At 41.1% G+C, this 24,034-nt stretch overlaps 2 protein-coding genes across 2 annotated transcripts; both read right to left on the reverse strand.

Annotated features, from left to right (window-relative positions):
- Nucleotides 1-272: 272 nt before the first annotated feature.
- On the reverse strand, nucleotides 273-3,216 carry LOC148135736 (putative G protein-coupled receptor 139). The gene is made up of 2 exons (XM_087984333.1): nucleotides 2,910-3,216; nucleotides 273-1,168 (listed from the first exon to the last, which is right to left on the reverse strand). The coding sequence occupies exons 1-2, from the start codon at nucleotides 3,214-3,216 to the stop codon at nucleotides 273-275; spliced, it is 1,203 nt and encodes a 400-aa protein (XP_087840459.1).
- A 13,293-nt stretch (nucleotides 3,217-16,509) lies between these two features.
- Nucleotides 16,510-19,453, reverse strand: LOC148135737 (putative G protein-coupled receptor 139). Its single transcript, XM_087984335.1, has 2 exons — nucleotides 19,147-19,453; nucleotides 16,510-17,405 (listed from the first exon to the last, which is right to left on the reverse strand). The coding sequence occupies exons 1-2, from the start codon at nucleotides 19,451-19,453 to the stop codon at nucleotides 16,510-16,512; spliced, it is 1,203 nt and encodes a 400-aa protein (XP_087840461.1).
- Between the last annotated feature and the right edge of the window lie 4,581 nt (nucleotides 19,454-24,034).

Raw genomic sequence — 24,034 nt, forward strand, 5'->3', positions numbered from 1 at the left:
CACGGTGGCACAGTGATCACTCGTGAGTAGCGCATCCCTTAATATGCAAGCACCTCTCTCTCATTTTCTAGTGTTTCTACTCATGCAAACTTGAACACTTGGAAAATTATGCAAAATCATAGGCACGCTCATATAAAGAGATTCATTCTCTGGTGAAAGGACCAAGAGATATAAGTTTGATTGAAAGATATCAGACCATACGCAATATTGATTGAAGTGAAAATTATGCAGAATACATTTCTGGTGGTTTAAAGCTTCAATTAGTCTCAACATTAAATATGCTTAACAATTTTAACAAACGGATAGATCATCATATTCTTCAACTGCTCTCTGAACTTCGGATGTATCACAACATAAATCATAGAGTTTGTGCAGCAACTTAGCATCTGGAGCATGTAACCCAAATCCATTACAAAAAAAGGAAGCGATTTCGACTGATATCCCAAAAGTACCATTCGTGAATTGATGGAAAACACCATTGATACTGACCAAAATAATATGAAATTGCCTGAGATGAGAAACAACAAAATGCTAGAATTCTTTCGATTCTTCATCTCCGGGTCTCTGGAGCTTTTTCTATTGATCTGATGGTGAAGTCGCCTGCGAGCTTTGCTTGTCACAAAAATGTGTCTGACCGTTAAAGCATTGAAAATCAGAATAAGAATAAATGCAACTCCCGGAGTGAGAACATAGTGAAGGAACTCAATTGCCCCCCAGACAGGAGAAAGCTTGACATACATTTTCACCCAACAAAACCAGGGTCTGTTTTTCAGTCGATACCGACCAGTATACACAAAGTACCAAAAAATGTTCTTCAAACAGCTCAATCCAGTCACTGTGCCCAGAACCACTGCCGTTGTTTTCATTTTGCAAAAGCTGGTTTTCAGATTTGAACAACAAATGGTAACAAATCGTTCAAAGGTGAAAGTGCTGGTGAACCAGACAGAACAGTCAGTGGCTGCGTAAAGCAAGATGGCATGGATATTACACACAGGGATGGCATGTAAGATGTGATATTGCTCCTTATAGACAAATGGAATGTGTCGTAAAACGAGGTCAAAGATAATGATCAGGAGATCTGCCGTTGCCATGGCTAGCAGGTAGTGAGTAATACATTGGCAGAGACCACTCTTTCCCCTGGACAGGATCACGATTGTTGATATGTTAACTGTGAGGAAAGTAAACAGTGAATTTATAGATTCTGCTCAGAGCAAATGTAACAATTTTCTTTTGCACTGATTGAGATGAGCAAGTGATTTTACTGGAATGAGGATCATCTGCTGGTGCGACGAACTGACGTTTCATATTCTGACCATCTGAAATATAAGATGAGATAAAAAATGCCCTAGGCTGAAATATTTCTTATAGTTGAAACAAATATTGCAGCAAATAATACAAACTACATGTGCTAAGTTTGATGCGTGGAATTCAATACTAAGATTAATTAATCATGTCCAGCTTCGATTGTTAGTGTGTTTACGTGGATCAGTGATTTCCTTCCTCAATATTTATGGAGTACTCCTAGCAATTGCACACTATTGAAATGCTGATATGTTACCCGTGAATCAACGTTGGAGTGATGGGAACAGGCTAATTCACGAATGCTCATCTTTTCTAAACCAGAAAATGTTAACGCTATTTATGGAGCCACCTAAGTTTAGTTTCTAAATCAGGTATGTGATGGAAAAATTTCCACTTGATTGGATGTATACAACATAAACATCATCCAAGAAATTGACAACATCCTGGACAACCGATCTACTCTATTGGAGCCAGCTAACAATATCGACATTTATGCCTTACATCACTTAGCCTTAGTGGCTCTAGTATGTATAATTTACATGATGCCCTGAAGCAAATCACTTTAATAGTACCGTTCTAATCATCAACATGTCCCAACAAAAGGACAAGGTCATTAGATGTATCGGAAAATGAATAGAGTTTGAATCGCCTATCTCGGTTCCTCAAAACTATCCTTGCATATATTCCAGTGCTTCTGATAAATATCATCTTCAGTATGCATGATATTGTGCCAAACTATAACCAGGGGATTACAGAGCTACTACCAAGAATGGAAAGTGTGGTCACATTGAATTCGAAACATCAATTCTGTTTCTTCCTCCAAGGTGGCCCAGTCATTAGCACTGCGGTCTCACAGCATGACCCACCAGAGTTTAATTCCAGGCTGGGGTGACTATCTGTGTGGAATTTGCAAGTGCTCCCTGTGTCTGTGGGAATTCTGACAAGTGATCTGGTTTCCTTCCACAGTGCAAGGATATGCAGTCTACGTGCTTTATCCACGCTAAATTGGTTAGCCGTTCCTGGACTGTGCAGATTACCTGGATTAGCCACGTTTACTGCGGGGTTATAGGAGAATGTTGGGGTGGAGATTGTGGGTCCTGGAGATATGCTCTTCAGAGGATCAGTCCAGATCTAATGGACCAACTGGTCTCTTCTGCGATTCGGGATTCTTTGAATCAATTTTACACACCTGTTGCTTGCCTCTTGCTGTCTCTGCCTCCTCTTGCTAAGTGTAAATGCAGATTTCAGGAGCATGTACCAAAGTCTCACACAACAGTACATATGAGTGAACCAGTTGTATTTTATTGGGATGAACTCTCTATGGTGCAAATCTTTCAAGGGTGTGTGATGAAGCCACGGTAGAGCAATGACATTTGTAACAAACAGCAAAAACTACGATATTCAATGAACAAGTGCTTCAGCTAAGTGAATGCAGTAAAGTTTACCGCGCTAAAACTTGGATACTGAGATTGCTCACTGGTGGCAAATTGGAGGGAGTAAATTACAAGAACAATTATGCATTTAGCAATAATTTGTACAATGAGCTCGAAACGCTACCGTGTCTGCACATTATAAATGCCACATTTATAGAAATTGTAAAGACTTACCAGGGATGCCAAAAATTGCGAGAATGGGATAATAAATGAATTGAATGGTCTGAAGTGCCCATCGAATGCGATGCTTTAGTAACATATCATCAAAATTTGCAGAAAAATAACTTGTCGTCTCAATGAAACCCCTCTGCGCTATTTTACTATTCCAGTCTATTGTTCTGACATTCAGAACCATTGTTGTAACGTTGCAGTCTGCTGTGCTCACATCTTCAATCATTGTTATGCCACTCCAATCATTTTCTCTTGTATTCCAATTCATTGTTGTAACAATACAATCTATTGTCGCCATATTCCAATCCATTGCTGCATCTTTCGAATCTACTACTCACAGATTATGATATCTGATTTTTCTCTCTCTCTCTCGCCCTCTCTCTTTGTCTTTTGTTACAGAGCACTGTTGGTGCTGAATACGTTACTCGCACTGACACTATGGTGAACATGTTGAAAGATGTGTCAGATTAATACATATGTGTCACGCTCCAGTGACGCAATTATGATTCATCAAGACTGACATTAGTGATAGTGACTAAACAAACAAATTTAGTTAACTGCTTTCAATCGAAAACCCTCTCAATCACAGAAAATAATATGTTTAAGCAGAAAGATAAGATGTTCGGTGAGGAAACATTAAAAAGTTTACAACCATAAAAATAATGAGATCGGAGTTTGGTAGACACTGGAACATTACAAGTGTACAGCTATGTTTCGTAAAGGGAGAAAATGGACGCCGATGCTACTGGGTTGTCCCGAAGCAGTTCACCATGTTTTAGGATGTCACAGGCAGCCCAGAAATCAGGAAATAGTTTAGATAATGGAAATAAGGCAGTGAGCCAATGTTCAGAAAGAAAAGAGATGAGTACGCATATATGCTGATGTAGATACCCCGACCCAAAACACAGCGATCCCGTCTTGCAATTCCCCATGATGGCTGGTCATATACCAGACGTTGCTCCTTGACTGCAGTAGTCATTAAATATCTACCAACTTGTCTTGAACATATTTTAGAGTATGCAATCCATACTGAGTGGCAACACATTCTTCAGCACAACATGTCTGCACCGACCCTCGGAAGGGTACCCCACCCAGACCCATTCCACTACCTTATTGTTGCACATTTGCCCCTTACTCATGAACCTAGCCTTACACGTCCCTGAACGCTACAGGCAATTTAGCACGGCCATTTTATCTAACCTGCTCATCATTGAATTGTACGAGGAAACTCGAGCATTCGGAGTCAACCCATGCAAGCAATGGAAGAATGTACAAATTCCATGCAGGTAGCCGCCCGCAGCTGGATTCGGGACCCTGGGGCAGTGAGGCAGAAGTGCTAACTACTGAGCCACTGTGCCACCACGGCGATTAGGTTTTCACTATTTTCGGGGCAGAATTCCAACGATTTATTATTCTCTGTGGGAATCAGTTACTCCTCGTCATAGTTCTAACGTCTTTATTATCAGCATGGTCCCTGACTCTAAACCATTTAGCTGGTAATTCATCCTCTGTACATTGGTTGCGCATCCATTGAAGAATTTTTTGCGATTCTAAAGTTTTTCCCTCGTTCCCTCTAGGATAATCATAGAACTTTAGAAATATATAACACGAAGGCCGTTGTTTTCACCAGTTTGTCCCAGACAACCCTTTCTAACCCTACCATCCTGCACAGCGTCCATTGCTCCGTAGTTTGCAGCTCTGGAGGTGCAGATCAAAGTGTTTTTTTTAAGTTTTACTATCCCTGTCTGCACTCCCAATTAAAGTAACGAATTCCAGATTCCCACGACTCTGCACCAAGAATTTTTTTCCTGATGACCCCTCTGATTCTTCACCCACTGGCTTGATTGAGTGCCCCTCAGTTTTTGAAATCTCTGGCCAGGAAAACACGTTCATCCGGTTCACTCAATTTCTGTACCTCCGAATTTTGTATCCCTCAATCATGCCATGCATCAGCATTCCCTACTCCAAGGGTAACAGCCCCGATCTCTTGAAACTCTCCTCGTGGAACATTCCTGTCAATGATTTCCGCACTCAAGTTATGTCCTCCCTGTAGTATGGTGACTAGAACTGCACAAAGTAGTCCAGTTGTGGCCTCGCCAATGTCTCATCAGTAGAACATAGAACATAGAACAGCACAGCACAGGCTACTCGGGCCTCGATGGTTTGCCGACCATTTATATTACCCTAAGTCAAACTAACCTACATAACCTTCATTTTATTCTCACCCATGTGCCTATCCAACAGTCGATTAAATGTCCATAATGTATCTGACACTACTACCACTGCCAGCAGTGCATTACATGCAAACATCACTTTCTGTATGAAGAGCCAACTCTGACACCACTACAAAATCTTCTTTTATCACCTTAACATTATGCCCACTTCTGATAGTTATTTCTGCCGTGGGAAAATGTCTCTGACTATTCAGTCTATCCATGGTTCACATTATCTTGTACACCGCTATTAAGTCAACCCTCATCCTGGTCACCGAGCTCCAGGCTGACTGCTTTCCATCAGTACCACCATCCATCTTCTATGGACCAGTCCAATTCTGTATCTCATCAAAAAATAAAATCCCTGTAACCCACACCCCCTCATTTTCTGAACACGCATTCATGGGAAATCTTATTAAACGCCATTCTAAATTCCATGTGCAACAAATCCACTGCTCTACCGTCATCAATATTGTTTTGTCACATCCTCAAAGAATTGACTCAGTCTGTCAGGTCTGACCCCACAATGGTATTCTGACTAACTCTAATCAAGCAATGGTCTTCCACATAGTTATACACCCTGTCTCTCAGAATCCTCTCTAATAATTTATCCACAGCCGATGTAAGACTGATTGCACTGTAATTCCGAGGATGATCTCTATTTATTTGTTTGAACAAGGGAATATCATTTGCCACCCTCCAGTCATTTGGCACCGCTCCACTGTACAGTGAGGAACAAAGAGCATTGTCAAAGGCTGAGCAATCTCTTCCCTCACTTCTATTAGTAATCTTGGACATGTGCCATCAGTCACAGGGGACTTACCTATCCTTATTCAAAGCTTTCAGCACATCCTCCTCTGAACATCAACCTGTTCGACTGTTTCACGTTGTCATCACAAACGTCAAGGGCATTCTCTGAATGCTAAAGTGTTCATTAGGGACCTCCACCTCCACCAACTCCAAGCACATGTTCTCTCCACAACCCCTGATCAGCCTTACCCCCACTCTCGCCATCCTATTATTCCTCATACATGTATAGCATGCCTTAGAATTTTCTTTAATCCTACGCTTAAAGTATTTCTCACTCGCCTGCTCGTTCTCCTCAGTGCATTCTTCCGTTTCTTCATGGCTACATTTTAACTCTCTCGCGCCCAGTCTGATCCTTGCTCCCTCATCCAGAAGTAAGCTTCCTTCTTCTTCTTGACTTAATGTTCCACATCACTTGCCACCCAAGCTTCCTTCACCCTACCATCCCTTCCTTGCCTCAAAAGCATATCCCTCATTTTGTAATCTAAACTTCGTTCAATGAGGGAAACCATTCCAATCTACTTCTTAAAAGTCTTATCTATCTCTACTGCTACCTTTCAGTACCTGTGCGCTTGCACAACAAGATGTCGCACTTGATTTACTTGTCTCACTGTATTCCCATTTATTGTTCATTCCCTTCCACTGACTGGTGTGCCCACATACCTTAACTCTCACTTATCAGACTTAAACGCCATTTGGAACTTCCCCCTCAGCCACCTCACCTTTAACAATTTTGGACTCATAACCATTCGCTCTATTATTCACTGCACGGCTTGATTTTCTGTCATCTGCAAATTTCCCAATTGTGACCCCAAGTCATTTCTAAACTTAAATATTTAACGAACAAATTGGGCAGCATTCTGTATGCAGTTTCTCCCTGTGTCTGCATGGGTTTCCTCCGGGTGTTCCGAATTTCTCACACATTTTAAAGATGTACAGGTCAGATGAATTAGCCATGCTAAATTGCCCACAGTGTTAGGTGCATTAGTGACACGGAAATGAGTCTGGGTGGCTTACGCTTCGGAGGGTTGGTGTGGACTGGTTGGGCGGAAGAAGCTGTTTCCACACTGTCAGGATTATAATCTAAAACAAACAGCAAGCGGTCAAACAATGAGTCCTGCAGAACGCCACTTAACCATATTTTCATTCGTGAGGGCACCAATTGACCATTGCCCATTGTTTCATGTTACTGAGTTAACTTTGCATTCAAGTTGCAACCGTAACCTGAATAACATGGGCTTTTACAATGTAACAAGGGACGTATAATAAATTCTGGCCCAAATAAAGACACTGCATCCGTGTGTTTATTATTTTTTTGAAAATCTACCTTCCTCTAGGTTAGAACTTTTTATCCTACTCCTTTCTTGCCTTTGTCTTTAACTATCCTAAATCTAACTGATTTGCGAATGCTATTTTCAAAATGCACATCTACTGGTTTGCTGTTCACATGTTAAAGCTCGTTTCCCAATTCTAGGTCCAGAAATGAGTCCTGCATTGTTGGGCTTACTATATACAGGGTACGAAAAGGTCTGTTAAATGCATTTGAAGAGGTCTGTTCGCCCTCCACGTTGCACTACAAAGCTAATCCAGTTAACATTTGAGTGGTTGAAATCGTTCACCAATCCTGATCTATTATGCACACACCACTCTGAAATTTGATAACCAATTCAATTTTCTACCTCTGTTTTGATGACGTGGTACACAACAATAACTTCCTTTTCTTTTTTATTATTTAGCATTAATTCTGCCTGTGTCGTCTCAGTTGATGATCCTTCAAGATAGCATTCATGTCTACCAGATTATTTCGTCAACATTTCAATAAGTCCCGACATCATTCTATCCTATCTCTGTTTCGCCCAACTCCTCTATAATCCGAAATTGTGACATTCCCGATAGAACGAGCTGACGTAAAGACTGAAGGAACAGCTATCCTGTAAAATGGCAAAAAAATCGCAGTATAGAGGAAAGTATTAAGTAGGAGAACACATCAATTATGTTTGACCACAGAAGTTAAGGCGAATATGATGCTAAAATTAAAAAAATCCTATAATATGTAAAAAAAAAATACGAGCCTCACAGGCTGGGGAAAATTCATATGCCAGCAAATGAATGAATTAGGAAAATGATAAAGAAAACCAAAAAAAGAATAAACTAATGAGGAATGTAAAAACCGCCAATAAAATCATGTGTTTAAATGTATGTGAAAAGAAGAAAAAGGTAAAATTGTACTGAGGGAACGGAATCGGGGGTAATAATTATGGGGAGCATGAAAATGACAGGTGAAGAAACAGGTAGATTGCACGACTCGTTACTTTGGAAGAAATCGCGGGTATTCCATTGTTTAGAAATAATATGGGAAAGGAATTAAGCACCATCGCTATTCCTAAGGAAGGACTATTATCCAAAATAATGGTTTAAAAACAGTTACGTCACCTCTTCTTGATAGCTTGTATCAAATGTCCTTGAAAGAAGTCGTTACACGTAATGGATGCACTGGTAGTAATTTTTCAACGTTTCGCTTAATACTGGAAAACTGCCAACGTAAAACTACTGTTGAAAAACAAAGGGATGCAATAACTGGGAAAACGCTAGACCAATTGGCCTGACATCCATTGCCAGAAAGCAATGTTTGAATCGATTAATGCCGGAATTGGAATACTTTTGGTAAGTTGTAATCTAATCAAGTAGAGACAGCATGATTTCCTGACAGTGAGAGTATGCCTGACTACATTATTGGAGATGTTCAGGAAGTGGATTGAAGGGAAAATTACATGATTGCATTTGGACTTGGACTTGCAGGAGGCATTCAACAAGGTACCTCCCAGAAGATTATGTATTAAGAGCTCATGATGTTGAGGTTGGCATTTTGCTGTGGAAAAGTAATTGATTAATGGGCAGGAAATAACAAGAGTGGGCAATAGATTATTTTTCAGCTTTAAGGTAGTAAATAGTGGATTTCCACAGAGATCAGTCTGCCACAGCAGATGTTTACAATATATTCTAATAACATAGATTAATGAAGACAGTGGATATCAAACAAATTTGCAAATAACACAAAATAGGTAGAAAGATAAATCGTAATAAAAACGGTTTACAGAGAGTATTGATAGGTGAAGAAATTGAACAACCATTTGCCGAATAATGTATGATATGGGAAAATGTGAAGTTGCACACTTTGGAAGGAAGATCAAAAATAGGGGTGGATTATTGACATGGAGAATAACTAGGAAAACTGCGATTCAAGGGACATGGGGCGACTTGAACACAGAAGACAGAAAGCCAGCATAATTGTTTACTCCTGACTTTAAGGGAGTGAGTATTGATGCAGCAAAATCTTACTGAATCTGGATAACGTGCTGTTTGACGTACTGTGAGCAGTGCGGGTCACTTATTTAACAAGGAATATCTTATCACTGAAGGTCACTTCGAAAAGATTAATCAAGATGATCTCTGGTATGGAAGGATTGTCTCATAGGCAAAAGGTAAACAGATTAGCACTTGACTCACTGGCGGCAAGAAGAATGAGTAGTGACCTCCTTGAAACAGAGAGGATTCTTCCGGGGTTTGACAGAGTAAGCTGAGAGGGTATTAGTCCAAATGGCAGAGCCTGGGATCGGGGCATTGCCGCAGAATCAAAAAGCACTAAGTAAATTCTGAGATAAGTTGGAATTTCTTTTCTCTGAAAGAACGTTTTGTCACAGATAGCTGTGGCGGCAGAGTTCTTTTGCTTAATTAATTTCGAAATCAATATATATCTTCTTGATCAATTGTGAACCAATATTTGCAGGGAAAGGGCAGAACATTAAATTCAACGAATCTCGGATCAGCCATGACCTCATCGAATGGTGCAATTGAATTTACGGGATGTATAATCTCGGCCTTTTCTCATGTCATATGCTCCTGTGATCCCATGGTGCTGTAATTGACTGCCATTTTAATTCAGAGTCACAGGCTGAGGAGATGAGTTCGAATCACACCATAGTACATTGCACAACGTTCTTTCACTGTTGAGGGAAGGCAGTAATGTCGTGGTTAATGCGAATGAGTTTGGAAATCCAGGCTAATGTTATGGGGGCAAAGTCTAAAATTGCATCAAAGCTGATTCTGGTAATTCTGTTGAATCTGGAGGCTGAAGTTGGGGATAAGGGGCAACCACAATTGTATTCAGAACTGTAGCGACATAAAAACGTCGACATGGCAGAATATTCGAATCTTCTGGAGGGGTCAATGAACAGGGGCATCGATTTCATGGAGCAGAGAACAGGTAAGATGGAATTGAATGAAACAGTTATTTTTTTCAACCAATGGGTGGTGGGAATCTAGAATTCACTGCCTGTAAGGTTGGGAGAGGCAGAACCACTCACAACTTTGAAGAAGTAGGGACGTGTGTGTGCTTTTGATGTCATGTCCTCCAAGGTTATGAGATAATTGCTGAAAAAAAGGATTTGAATAGAGAGTTGATTGCTTTTTAACTGGAAAAGAGTCGATGGGCCAAAGGCCCTTGTTTTTGAGTTGTCAACCTCGACGAATCTCTGAATAAATTTAGAGAATCAGCCTCCACAAACTTTGCTGACAGCGAATTCCACAGTTTCATGCCACTACGTGAAGACATTTCTCCTCATCCCAGTTCAAAATGGGGTACCGTGAATCCTCAGACCCTTCTGCTCGAGAAAAGATCCTTCCTGCATATCGCAGATCCGGCGTTGTTAGAATGATAATCGTTTCAATCGTGTCTCGCTCTTGTTTTTATGAACTATAGAGAATACAGGTCCAATCGAACAACATCTCACGGTGGACCTCTTTTACTCTTCCTGTTATCAGCTGACTGCACTGCCTTTATGGCATTGATATCCTTTCGAAGATGTGGTTTTAGCATGCTTCCTAACTGAAGTAAGGCACACCTACTTCTGCACGCCAGCCCTCTTGTAATGAACGTCAATCATAGAATCCCTGCCGTGCCATCGGAGATCATTTGACCCCTTGTGTCTGTATCGGCACTGTGAAGATCATTGGCAGATGTTCATAAGTTTATGAATGGTATTGATAGACTGTAAAGGATGATTTTTTTCCCCCAGGGTGGAGAATTCAATTATTAACAGACACAGGTCCAAGCAGCGGAGGATGTTGAAAAGAGGTGTGCCAGGCACAGGTTGGTGAGTGCCTGGAACGCGCCACAAGAGGAGGTGATGGAAACAGACACAACAGAAAAACTCAAGAATACACGAAGGAGAATGGAATAGAGTGACACAGATCATGAAAGTTAAGTCAGTTTTAGTGTGAAAAGACAAAATGTGCCAGCGCAGGCCTGGAGGACAAAGGGCCTTTTTCCTGTGTTTTATTGCTCTTTCTTCTGAAGAGGCTAGGGGTTGATACACATCAGCGTAGTAGACTGAGCATTTATCTTGGATTAGTGGTGCTGGGAAAGCATAGCAGTTCAGGCAGCTTACGAGTAGCAGTAAAGTTCGACGTTTCGGGCAAAAGCCCTTCATCACGAACTGCTCCTTGGATGCTGCCTGAACTGCTGTGCTTTTCCAGCACCACTAATCCAGAATCTGGTTTCCAGCATCTGCAGTCATTGTTTTTACCTGAGCATTGATCTTCTCGAGATTTATAAAATTATGTGAGTCATAGATTCAGTGAATTACCAAAGTCTTCTCCGTAACATAGGTGCGTCCAAAACTAGAGAGCATAGGTTTAACGTGAGAGGGTAAAGGATTTAAGAGACCTGAGGGGCAATTCATTCATGCCGAGAGAGTTGCATGCGTGGAATGAGTTTGCAGAGGAAGAAGTGGAGTAGCTTACAATGTCACTATTTCATAAACATCTGGATGGGTTCATGAATAAGAAGGTTAGAGGGATTTCAACCAGTTTCTGCCAAATGGCATCAGTTCATATTACGATACTCATTCACGCGAACGAATTTTATTGAACAGTCTGTTTCCATATTGTATGACTCCATGACTCTATATGTCCATTCTGTCCTTGCTGTAGTAGCATACACACAAGTTTCGTTTGAACGTTCGAGACACTTAAGGTAATATGCATCGAGGTGAGAACGTGGAAAAGCTGTTGGAAATTATTGGAGTGGATCCCTTCACGATATCAGCTGAAGTAGACTGATATTGCTAATTCACGATCAGTTTCTGACAGCATTCAGAAACAGACAATAAATCTGCCAGTGCATTACTTCTACTCGTGAAATCTGAACACATTTTCAGCTTCCCGTTGAGGCTTTAGAGCTGAGACAGAAAGTGAGGACAGAGAGGTAATGGAGGGATGTAGGAATTGTCTGAGAGAGAAAGAAAGTGATAATTGAGAATGCTGATAACAACTTACTTCAGACTTTGAACATTTGAACACGCTGAGAGAAGAAAAACTCAGCAAATTAATCAAAAGTGCGAGGATAAGTGGAGAGAGTTATTCCTAAGGCATGCAACGTCATTCGCTTATTAATAGAGTCACAGATTGCAAGAGTAACGAAATGATGTTGAACCTGAACAGGATACTTGTGAGATCTCAGCTATAAGATTGTGTACACCTGTAGGCCCTGCATTATCGGAAAGCTGTGAATGCATTTCACAGAATGCAGAAAGGATTTGCAAGGACCATTTCTGGGATGAGAATCTTCAGTTATGAGGATAGATAGTGTTCATAGCCAACTCACGCCTCTAAGCATTGCAGTTTGTTTTAGTTAGACTCAGGGTGCTGTTCGTAGAATCAACTATCCCAATCTCCATCGCGATGACGAATTTTATCATATTCTGATACCCTGGAGGCAGTTCTAGTAGCTATATTTCCAATTATTCCATTCTCATTGCGAAATATAAAATAGAAAATGTCCTGTTCTCCCCTTGTTTCTCAATGTACTGATGCCGTAAATCATCCGAGGGTACAGACTCTAGGAACCCGTTTTGTACAATACTGTGAATAATTTGATTCACCCAATCTTTAAGCAGATTAAAGTCGGCCAGAATTACATATGAGCCTTTACTGTATGCATCTCTGCTTTACTCTTTAAGCCTGGTCAGCCTGCCACTATGTCTCGATAATTCCAACTGTCATACCTGTTTAATTTTTCATGAATGATTCGTTCATCCACTTTATTTCGAATGTCCAATGAGTTCAGACCTGAAGTCTTAAGGCTATTTCTTTTTTTTATTACTTTGCTTGTCCTTTTCGTTTGCGTGTTAGATTTGGTTCCTATCCTCCTTTGCCTTTTGGGTGCCTGATTCCTCTTTTTGTCTTCTGTTCTTACTCCACGATTTGCCTTTCTCTGCCTCCTCGAAGAAGTTTCAATTAGATTAGATTAGATTACTTACAGTGTGGAAACAGGCCCTTCGGCCCAACAAGTCCACACCGCCCCGCCGAAGCGTAACCCACCCATGCCCCTACATTTACCCCTTACCTAACACTACGGGCAATTTAGCATGGCCAATTCACCTGACCTGCACATCTTTGGAGTGTGGGAGGAAACCGGAGCAGCCGGAGGAAACCCACGCAGACACGGGGAGAACGTACAAACTCCACACAGTCAGTCGCCTGAGGCGGGAATTGAACCTGGTCTCTGGCGCTGCGAGGCAGCAGTGCTCACCACTGTGCCACCGTGCCGCCAAATTACCCTTTCAAATTAATTGAAACCCTCCCAATCATTGGCAAACACATCCCTTCAGGTATCAGCCCTATCCTGCCATTTTGTAACTGGTTAAAGCTCCCTATGAACAAAATGTAACACCCCAGCGGTTGGAAAACCTGTGCTCCTCCGATCTCTTTACCACGTGATCTTTCCACATACCTTACGAATTCGCCACTGACCAGCAAGTGGCAGTAATCCTTTTATCACCATCTTTATGGTATTGTTTTTTTAAATTGCTCTCTAAATGACAATTTTCTCAGTTTAAAATTCATAATTTTTGTTTTCAACTTTTTATGGCCCATAAGTATTGGCGGTAGGTGGTATGCTTCAGCATGTGCTGTAACTTCGCTGTTACGTCTCTGACCCGAATACCACAGAGGTAATTTTCTAACTTGGATCTCGTATGTTACTACCGAAACCCCGATGCTTATTCACCCGTTGGGCGTGGGCATCGTTTGCTGGCCAGCATATTATTTCGTATCCACAGATGCCCTTCAGAAATTGGTGATGACCTGCATTTGTAAACGGTTGTGGTTTATACATCCAATGTTGGGAGGGGATTCTGTAATTTTGACCCATCAACAGCAACATATTTCCAAGTCACGTGGTGATTAGTTTGGAGAAATCTTAAGTGGTCATGGGTTTAGAAAGTGATGTCACCGGATCTGTGGTGAGTTTGTGCATTGCAGTTTTTACAGTGTAAACATTGCAGGTACTGATTGACAGTGATGGAGTTTGTTGATATTTATGGGCAATGTGCCAATCCATCAGAATGTATCGTACTGGGTGCTATCAAGTTTCTCGAGTGTTGGTGGAGTGCATTCCACAAGGTAAGTGGGGAATATTCCATTCCATTTCTGATTTGTGCTTGTGGACAAATCAATGCACAAACTTCATGGAATGAGCAAATGAGTTACTTGTTTGTACTATTCCTAACCTCTGATTTGCACTTCGAGGCATTGCGTTTATGTACCGTTTGCAGTTGAGTTTCTGGTCAATGTCGACCCCAAAGACGTTTATACCGGAGGATTCAGTGATGGTAACACCAGTCAATCTCATTGAATGGTGGATCGATTGTCATTTACTGGAGATGGTAATTACCTGGTATTTATGTCGCGCGAACGTTGCTTGCCCCTTGTCAGTCAAAGACCAAATATTGTCCTAAACGTGTTGAATTTGAGAAACGATGACGTCAGTATTTGAGAAGACGTGAATGTTGCTGTACATTGTACAATCATTGGCGAACATATCAGTTCTGAAATAATGATAGAGTGAAAGTCCTTTATGAAGCAATTAAAGATGATTGTGCTAAGAACATTATCCAAAGCAACATCTGTAATGATGTCCTGCACCATAGATAACTGACCTCCAAGAACCAGAGGGGAATTTGCGTCCTGATACCCATTGATTTCAGTTTTGGTCAGGCTGCTTCACTGTGCACAAATGCACACAATCTTCCACAATCTTTGCTGACATTCATTTTAACATTCTACAATGCAAGATATTCGTTGCATGAAACTCATTCACCTTTCGTTCTATTAGTTGTCAGAATAGAATCGCAGAACTACAACGGCTCAGAAGGAGGAAATTTAGACTCTTTAGCCTGCACGCAATGTTCAGAAGAGTATTGTTACCTCGTGCCAATCTCCTGCTATCCCCCGATGTTTTTAGTACACACCCATCTCTAAAGGACAGCGCAATGTTCAATCTTCACCAGTAATAACGATTGTTTTCGAAAACTTCTCCTGATTTTGTATCTGAATTATTCTTAATTTGGATGTTTTATAATGCCTTCATCGACAAAGACAGATATGGAATATTTGTTCAATATCAACAGGAATTCCTCTTTTGCCATTATTTACTCGCCAGTCCCACATTGCATCGATAAATAATTCCTTCAGCTCCTGTTTTCGTTTACTTTCATGTAGGAATTCTTGCTATCTTCTTTTCTAAATATTTCTTGCCAGTTTATATTTGCATTAGACTTTCTGCACTCCCCATCCCCGCACCATTTTTATAAAATCACTCTTCTCTGCTTTACAAATATTTCCAACCTCATTCCAGTCAGCTTCGTAGCATTGGACGCAGTTGTGTCTTCCGTGAAGCGATCCTAAACTTCCATACTTAGTCACGATTTGTACACCATTTTGTTATATTGTGTGTGTTTATGAATGCTCCTCAGCTCCTGGCACTGCTTATTTGCAATGCTAATTTTGCACTTAGTGCTTTTCTAGCTTACAGTAAACAACTGTGATTTAAAGGCTCTACATTTCTTTCAGGAAGTATCAGGCTTCAGATTCCAAATCATGTTTCTCACGCTCAAACTACGTGTCATTTCATCATGTTATACATTACATTACATAACATTACAGTGTGGAAACAGGCCCTTCGGCCCAACCAGTCCACACCGACCCGCCGAAGCGTAACCCACCCATTCCCCTACATTTACCCCTTACCTAACACTACGGGCAATTTAGCATGTCCAATTCACCTCACCTGCACATCTTTGGACTGTGGGAGGAAACGGGAGCACCCGGAGGAAACCCACGCAGACACGGGGAGAACTTGCAAACTCCACACAGTCAGTCGCCTGAGGCGGGAATTGAACCCGCGTCTCTGGCGCTGTGAGGCAGCAGTGCTAACGACTGTGCCACCGTGCCGCCACTCGTGAGTAGCGGCACGGTGGCACAGTGATCACTCGTGAGTAGCGCATCCCTTAATATGCAAGCACCTCTCTCTCATTTTCTAGTGTTTCTACTCATGCAAACTTGAACACTTGGAAAATTATGCAAAATCATAGGCACGCTCATATAAAGAGATTCATTCTCTGGTGAAAGGACCAAGAGATATAAGTTTGATTGAAAGATATCAGACCATACGCAATATTGATTGAAGTGAAAATTATGCAGAATACATTTCTGGTGGTTTAAAGCTTCAATTAGTCTCAACATTAAATATGCTTAACAATTTTAACAAACGGATAGATCATCATATTCTTCAACTGCTCTCTGAACTTCGGATGTATCACAACATAAATCATAGAGTTTGTGCAGCAACTTAGCATCTGGAGCATGTAACCCAAATCCATTACAAAAAAAGGAAGCGATTTCGACTGATATCCCAAAAGTACCATTCGTGAATTGATGGAAAACACCATTGATACTGACCAAAATAATATGAAATTGCCTGAGATGAGAAACAACAAAATGCTAGAATTCTTTCGATTCTTCATCTCCGGGTCTCTGGAGCTTTTTCTATTGATCTGATGGTGAAGTCGCCTGCGAGCTTTGCTTGTCACAAAAATGTGTCTGACCGTTAAAGCATTGAAAATCAGAATAAGAATAAATGCAACTCCCGGAGTGAGAACATAGTGAAGGAACTCAATTGCCCCCCAGACAGGAGAAAGCTTGACATACATTTTCACCCAACAAAACCAGGGTCTGTTTTTCAGTCGATACCGACCAGTATACACAAAGTACCAAAAAATGTTCTTCAAACAGCTCAATCCAGTCACTGTGCCCAGAACCACTGCCGTTGTTTTCATTTTGCAAAAGCTGGTTTTCAGATTTGAACAACAAATGGTAACAAATCGTTCAAAGGTGAAAGTGCTGGTGAACCAGACAGAACAGTCAGTGGCTGCGTAAAGCAAGATGGCATGGATATTACACACAGGGATGGCATGTAAGATGTGATATTGCTCCTTATAGACAAATGGAATGTGTCGTAAAACGAGGTCAAAGATAATGATCAGGAGATCTGCCGTTGCCATGGCTAGCAGGTAGTGAGTAATACATTGGCAGAGACCACTCTTTCCCCTGGACAGGATCACGATTGTTGATATGTTAACTGTGAGGAAAGTAAACAGTGAATTTATAGATTCTGCTCAGAGCAAATGTAACAATTTTCTTTTGCACTGATTGAGATGAGCAAGTGATTTTACTGGAATGAGGATCATCTGCTGGTGCGACGAACTGACGTTTCATATTCTGACCATCTGAAATATAAGATGAGATAAAAAATGCCCTAGGCTGAAATATTTCTTATAGTTGAAACAAATATTGCAGCAAATAATACAAACTACATGTGCTAAGTTTGATGCGTGGAATTCAATACTAAGATTAATTAATCATGTCCAGCTTCGATTGTTAGTGTGTTTACGTGGATCAGTGATTTCCTTCCTCAATATTTATGGAGTACTCCTAGCAATTGCACACTATTGAAATGCTGATATGTTACCCGTGAATCAACGTTGGAGTGATGGGAACAGGCTAATTCACGAATGCTCATCTTTTCTAAACCAGAAAATGTTAACGCTATTTATGGAGCCACCTAAGTTTAGTTTCTAAATCAGGTATGTGATGGAAAAATTTCCACTTGATTGGATGTATACAACATAAACATCATCCAAGAAATTGACAACATCCTGGACAACCGATCTACTCTATTGGAGCCAGCTAACAATATCGACATTTATGCCTTACATCACTTAGCCTTAGTGGCTCTAGTATGTATAATTTACATGATGCCCTGAAGCAAATCACTTTAATAGTACCGTTCTAATCATCAACATGTCCCAACAAAAGGACAAGGTCATTAGATGTATCGGAAAATGAATAGAGTTTGAATCGCCTATCTCGGTTCCTCAAAACTATCCTTGCATATATTCCAGTGCTTCTGATAAATATCATCTTCAGTATGCATGATATTGTGCCAAACTATAACCAGGGGATTACAGAGCTACTACCAAGAATGGAAAGTGTGGTCACATTGAATTCGAAACATCAATTCTGTTTCTTCCTCCAAGGTGGCCCAGTCATTAGCACTGCGGTCTCACAGCATGACCCACCAGAGTTTAATTCCAGGCTGGGGTGACTATCTGTGTGGAATTTGCAAGTGCTCCCTGTGTCTGTGGGAATTCTGACAAGTGATCTGGTTTCCTTCCACAGTGCAAGGATATGCAGTCTACGTGCTTTATCCACGCTAAATTGGTTAGCCGTTCCTGGACTGTGCAGATTACCTGGATTAGCCACGTTTACTGCGGGGTTATAGGAGAATGTTGGGGTGGAGATTGTGGGTCCTGGAGATATGCTCTTCAGAGGATCAGTCCAGATCTAATGGACCAACTGGTCTCTTCTGCGATTCGGGATTCTTTGAATCAATTTTACACACCTGTTGCTTGCCTCTTGCTGTCTCTGCCTCCTCTTGCTAAGTGTAAATGCAGATTTCAGGAGCATGTACCAAAGTCTCACACAACAGTACATATGAGTGAACCAGTTGTATTTTATTGGGATGAACTCTCTATGGTGCAAATCTTTCAAGGGTGTGTGATGAAGCCACGGTAGAGCAATGACATTTGTAACAAACAGCAAAAACTACGATATTCAATGAACAAGTGCTTCAGCTAAGTGAATGCAGTAAAGTTTACCGCGCTAAAACTTGGATACTGAGATTGCTCACTGGTGGCAAATTGGAGGGAGTAAATTACAAGAACAATTATGCATTTAGCAATAATTTGTACAATGAGCTCGAAACGCTACCGTGTCTGCACATTATAAATGCCACATTTATAGAAATTGTAAAGACTTACCAGGGATGCCAAAAATTGCGAGAATGGGATAATAAATGAATTGAATGGTCTGAAGTGCCCATCGAATGCGATGCTTTAGTAACATATCATCAAAATTTGCAGAAAAATAACTTGTCGTCTCAATGAAACCCCTCTGCGCTATTTTACTATTCCAGTCTATTGTTCTGACATTCAGAACCATTGTTGTAACGTTGCAGTCTGCTGTGCTCACATCTTCAATCATTGTTATGCCACTCCAATCATTTTCTCTTGTATTCCAATTCATTGTTGTAACAATACAATCTATTGTCGCCATATTCCAATCCATTGCTGCATCTTTCGAATCTACTACTCACAGATTATGATATCTGATTTTTCTCTCTCTCTCTCGCCCTCTCTCTTTGTCTTTTGTTACAGAGCACTGTTGGTGCTGAATACGTTACTCGCACTGACACTATGGTGAACATGTTGAAAGATGTGTCAGATTAATACATATGTGTCACGCTCCAGTGACGCAATTATGATTCATCAAGACTGACATTAGTGATAGTGACTAAACAAACAAATTTAGTTAACTGCTTTCAATCGAAAACCCTCTCAATCACAGAAAATAATATGTTTAAGCAGAAAGATAAGATGTTCGGTGAGGAAACATTAAAAAGTTTACAACCATAAAAATAATGAGATCGGAGTTTGGTAGACACTGGAACATTACAAGTGTACAGCTATGTTTCGTAAAGGGAGAAAATGGACGCCGATGCTACTGGGTTGTCCCGAAGCAGTTCACCATGTTTTAGGATGTCACAGGCAGCCCAGAAATCAGGAAATAGTTTAGATAATGGAAATAAGGCAGTGAGCCAATGTTCAGAAAGAAAAGAGATGAGTACGCATATATGCTGATGTAGATACCCCGACCCAAAACACAGCGATCCCGTCTTGCAATTCCCCATGATGGCTGGTCATATACCAGACGTTGCTCCTTGACTGCAGTAGTCATTAAATATCTACCAACTTGTCTTGAACATATTTTAGAGTATGCAATCCATACTGAGTGGCAACACATTCTTCAGCACAACATGTCTGCACCGACCCTCGGAAGGGTACCCCACCCAGACCCATTCCACTACCTTATTGTTGCACATTTGCCCCTTACTCATGAACCTAGCCTTACACGTCCCTGAACGCTACAGGCAATTTAGCACGGCCATTTTATCTAACCTGCTCATCATTGAATTGTACGAGGAAACTCGAGCATTCGGAGTCAACCCATGCAAGCAATGGAAGAATGTACAAATTCCATGCAGGTAGCCGCCCGCAGCTGGATTCGGGACCCTGGGGCAGTGAGGCAGAAGTGCTAACTACTGAGCCACTGTGCCACCACGGCGATTAGGTTTTCACTATTTTCGGGGCAGAATTCCAACGATTTATTATTCTCTGTGGGAATCAGTTACTCCTCGTCATAGTTCTAACGTCTTTATTATCAGCATGGTCCCTGACTCTAAACCATTTAGCTGGTAATTCATCCTCTGTACATTGGTTGCGCATCCATTGAAGAATTTTTTGCGATTCTAAAGTTTTTCCCTCGTTCCTCTAAACTCAAAACAATTCAGTTTTTTTATCCGACAGTCTAAGAATTGAAGTAATGTATCTGGTGAAATTCAGCTGCTCTACCTCTACATTAAATATATGATTACTTTGGTCGGGGGGGGGGGGGGGCAGAGCTGCATAACACACACCATGTGATGTCTCTATGCCATTGAACAAAACATCTTTGCTCATGCTGTCAAACTCTCTTATGATAGAGGTGAACAGAACACTCGTCTGACAAATTGCCTACTCTACCTGCATGCTGTTGTTCAGTGACTCATGATTTCTTTCGCCACATACCCTTTGCAAACTTTTCGTTTGATCCTAACTCAGATGTGGTTAAAGCAAGGGTAGCTTTGAAAGCTCAAAATTCCATGGTACAGTATCTTTTAGCTGTGGTTAGGTTAATGATATTGTTGGAGAGCTGGGCACTTTGCATTCTTGAAAAGAAAGCCATCACTGCAATAATGAGGGAGGACAGTGGAGACGAGTCTCAAATGAGGTGATCTGGGTAGATCTTAGAAATAAAAGAAAAGGCTGATTTATATGCTGCATCTTTTCCAAAGGATTCGAAAGATTAAGATGGAGAGAGAGCAGTAGATTGCATGCTAATTATAGAACGATATGAGAGCAGTAACAGTATAATTATACAATTGTAGGGAATTTTAAATTTGCTGACATTACCTCCGCTTCCCTTTGTCTGGAATTATTACACGTGATGGGTCTTCTAAAGTGCATTCAGGCAAGTTCTTCATGTCAAAAAGTGCATAATCCTCCTGCAGACGGGGCAGCGCTAGGCCGAATGCAACTGAATGAACCTGCTCAAGTGGGCAAGCATTTTGGGGTATAGCGACATAATTCTGTAAATTTCAATGTCATTGTTGAAGCACATAAGGAGAATGCAGAAGCTAAGAGTCTAAATCGGGAGAAGGTCAATCTCTATATCATGAGACCAGATTTGGAAAATATCAACTGGGAACAGCTACTTCCAAATAAATCGACGTTTGAAAATCTAGGGTAGTGAGAATTAAAAAATATGTACTCGGAATCCTGTACATTAGGGGGTGCCGATAGTTAAGAAATAAAAATATGCAAACAAGTATTAAATACAAAACAGTAAAATAAAATAAATGAGGAAAAAAGCCTATCAGTCATGTTCCGAAATGCCGGGTGATTGCTTAAAAATAAAATTCGAATGACATAGTCGAGGTCCAAAATATAGAACATAGAAAAAACGAGCATAGAACTGTACAGCACAGTACAGATTCTTCTGCTCTCGAAGTTGCGAAGACATGTAGAACCAATCTGAAACCCATCTAACCAACACGATTCAGCTCTTGTCCATATGCCTAACCAACGAACATTTAAATGCCCTTAAAGTTGGCGAGTCTACTACTTTGCAGGCAGGTAAAAACAATGACTGCAGATGCTGGAAACCAGATTTTGGATTACTGGTGCTGGAAAAGCACAGTAATTCAGGCACCATCCGAGGAGCAGTAAAATCGACGTTTCGGGCAAAAGCCCGAATGCAAGCAGAGGGCCTGAAGGTGGAGATATAAATGAGAGGAGGGTGGGGGTGGGGAGAAAGTAGCATAGAGTACAATAGGTCATGGGGGAGGGGATGAAGGTGATTGGTCAGGGAGGAGGGTGGGATGGATAGGTGGAAAAGAAGATAGGCAGGTAGGAAAAGTCAGGGGACAGTGCTGAGCTAGAAGTTTGGAACTGGGGTGAGGTGGGGGAAGGTGAAATGAGGAAACTGTTGAAGTCCACATTGATGCTGGGTTTGAAGTGCGTTCCATGCCACTACCACTCTCTGAGTAAAGGAAATACCTCTGACAACTATCCTCTATCGATCAAACCCTCGTGGTTGCCATCGCCATTCGAGGAAAATATCTCTCACTGCACTACTTATCTAACCCTCTGATTACCTTTTATGTCTCAATTAAGTAATCTCTCAAACTTCTTATCTCTAACTAAATCAATTTTACGTCCCTCAGCTGTTCCTCGTGAGACTTTCCCTCTATACCAGGCAACAACCTGGTAAATGTCATCTGAAACTGTTCCAAAGCGTCCACATTTTTCCTATAATGCGGTGACCACATCCGTACAAAATGCTATAAATGTGGCTGCACCAGAATTTTGCACAGTTGCAGCATGATCTCATGGTTCTGAAACTCAGTCCCTCTACCAATAAAATGTAGCACACAATATGCCTTCTTAACAACCCTAGCAAACTGTGTGGCAACTATCAGAGACATCCAAGATGAATATTTCCCATCATCTACCACTCTCTGTCTTCTTTCAGCTCGCCAATTTATGATCCAACCCACTAAATCACCTTCAATCCCATGCCTCCATATTTTGTACAATAGCCTGACATGGGGATCCTTAACAAGCACCTTGCTGAAATCCATTTCGACCACATGAACTCCTTTATCCTCATCCAACTCTTTCGTCACCTTCTAAAAGAACTCAACAAAAGGTTTGTGACGCATGACCGACTCGACACAAAACTGGGTTTACTATCCCGAATCAACTTATTCCTTTTAAGATGATTACAAATCTGATCTCTTATAACCCTTCTTACACTTTACCGACAACCGAAGTAAGGCTCACCAGTCTATAATTTCCAGGATTGCCTCTATTCCAATTTTTGAACAAGGGGACAACATTTGCTTTCCTGCAATGTTCTGGCACTATTCCTGTAGACAATGACGACACAAAGATAAAAGCCAAAGGCTCGGCAATCTCATCCCTGGCTTCCAAGAAAATATTGTGGTAAGTCCCATCCGGCTCAGGGGACTTACCTATTTTCACACTTTACAGAATTGCTAACACCTACTCCTCATGCATCCCAGTCCCGTCTAGTTACATGGCCTGTATCTAAGTATTCTCCACGACCACGTTGTCTTTTTCTAGTGTTCATACAGATGAAAAGTATTCATTTAGCATTTTCCCTGTATCCTCTGATACCAGGCACATTTTCCCACGACTATGCATGATTAGCCCTAATCTTATTCTGGTTGTTCTTTTATCCCTGACATTCATGTACGAGGACTTATGGTTTTCCTTGACCCCATCCACTAATAACGTCTCACGTCCCCTCCTGGCACTTCTTAGCTCTCTCTTTCGGTGTTGCTGGATAGCTAGTTACTCTCAACAGAAAGCACACTATAAGTTTATTCGCTGTTAAGAAGATAACTAAGGCAAGCGTATTCCTCTGAGAGACCAATGGAGAGATTTGTGCTTGGAGTTAGAGGATGTGGAGTTCTTAAATGATTATTTATCATCTATATTCACAGAGGAGACGGGAAATGAAGTG

Source organism: Chiloscyllium plagiosum, unplaced genomic scaffold, assembly GCF_037043375.1.
Source record: "Chiloscyllium plagiosum isolate Xiang-an unplaced genomic scaffold, Cpla_swu_hap1 HiC_scaffold_48, whole genome shotgun sequence".
NCBI lineage: Eukaryota > Metazoa > Chordata > Chondrichthyes > Orectolobiformes > Hemiscylliidae > Chiloscyllium > Chiloscyllium plagiosum.

Excerpts from the sequence above, each read along its gene's own strand:
- LOC148135737 (XM_087984335.1), bottom strand. The coding sequence starts at position 19,453 with ATGGATTGGAATATGGCGACAATAGATTGTATTGTTACAACAATGAAT. Across the intron at positions 17,406-19,146 it reads CGCAATTTTTGGCATCCCTG|TTAACATATCAACAATCGTG; the intron begins GTAAGTCTTTAC and ends CTTTCCTCACAG.
- LOC148135736 (XM_087984333.1), bottom strand. The coding sequence starts at position 3,216 with ATGGATTGGAATATGGCGACAATAGATTGTATTGTTACAACAATGAAT. Across the intron at positions 1,169-2,909 it reads CGCAATTTTTGGCATCCCTG|TTAACATATCAACAATCGTG; the intron begins GTAAGTCTTTAC and ends CTTTCCTCACAG.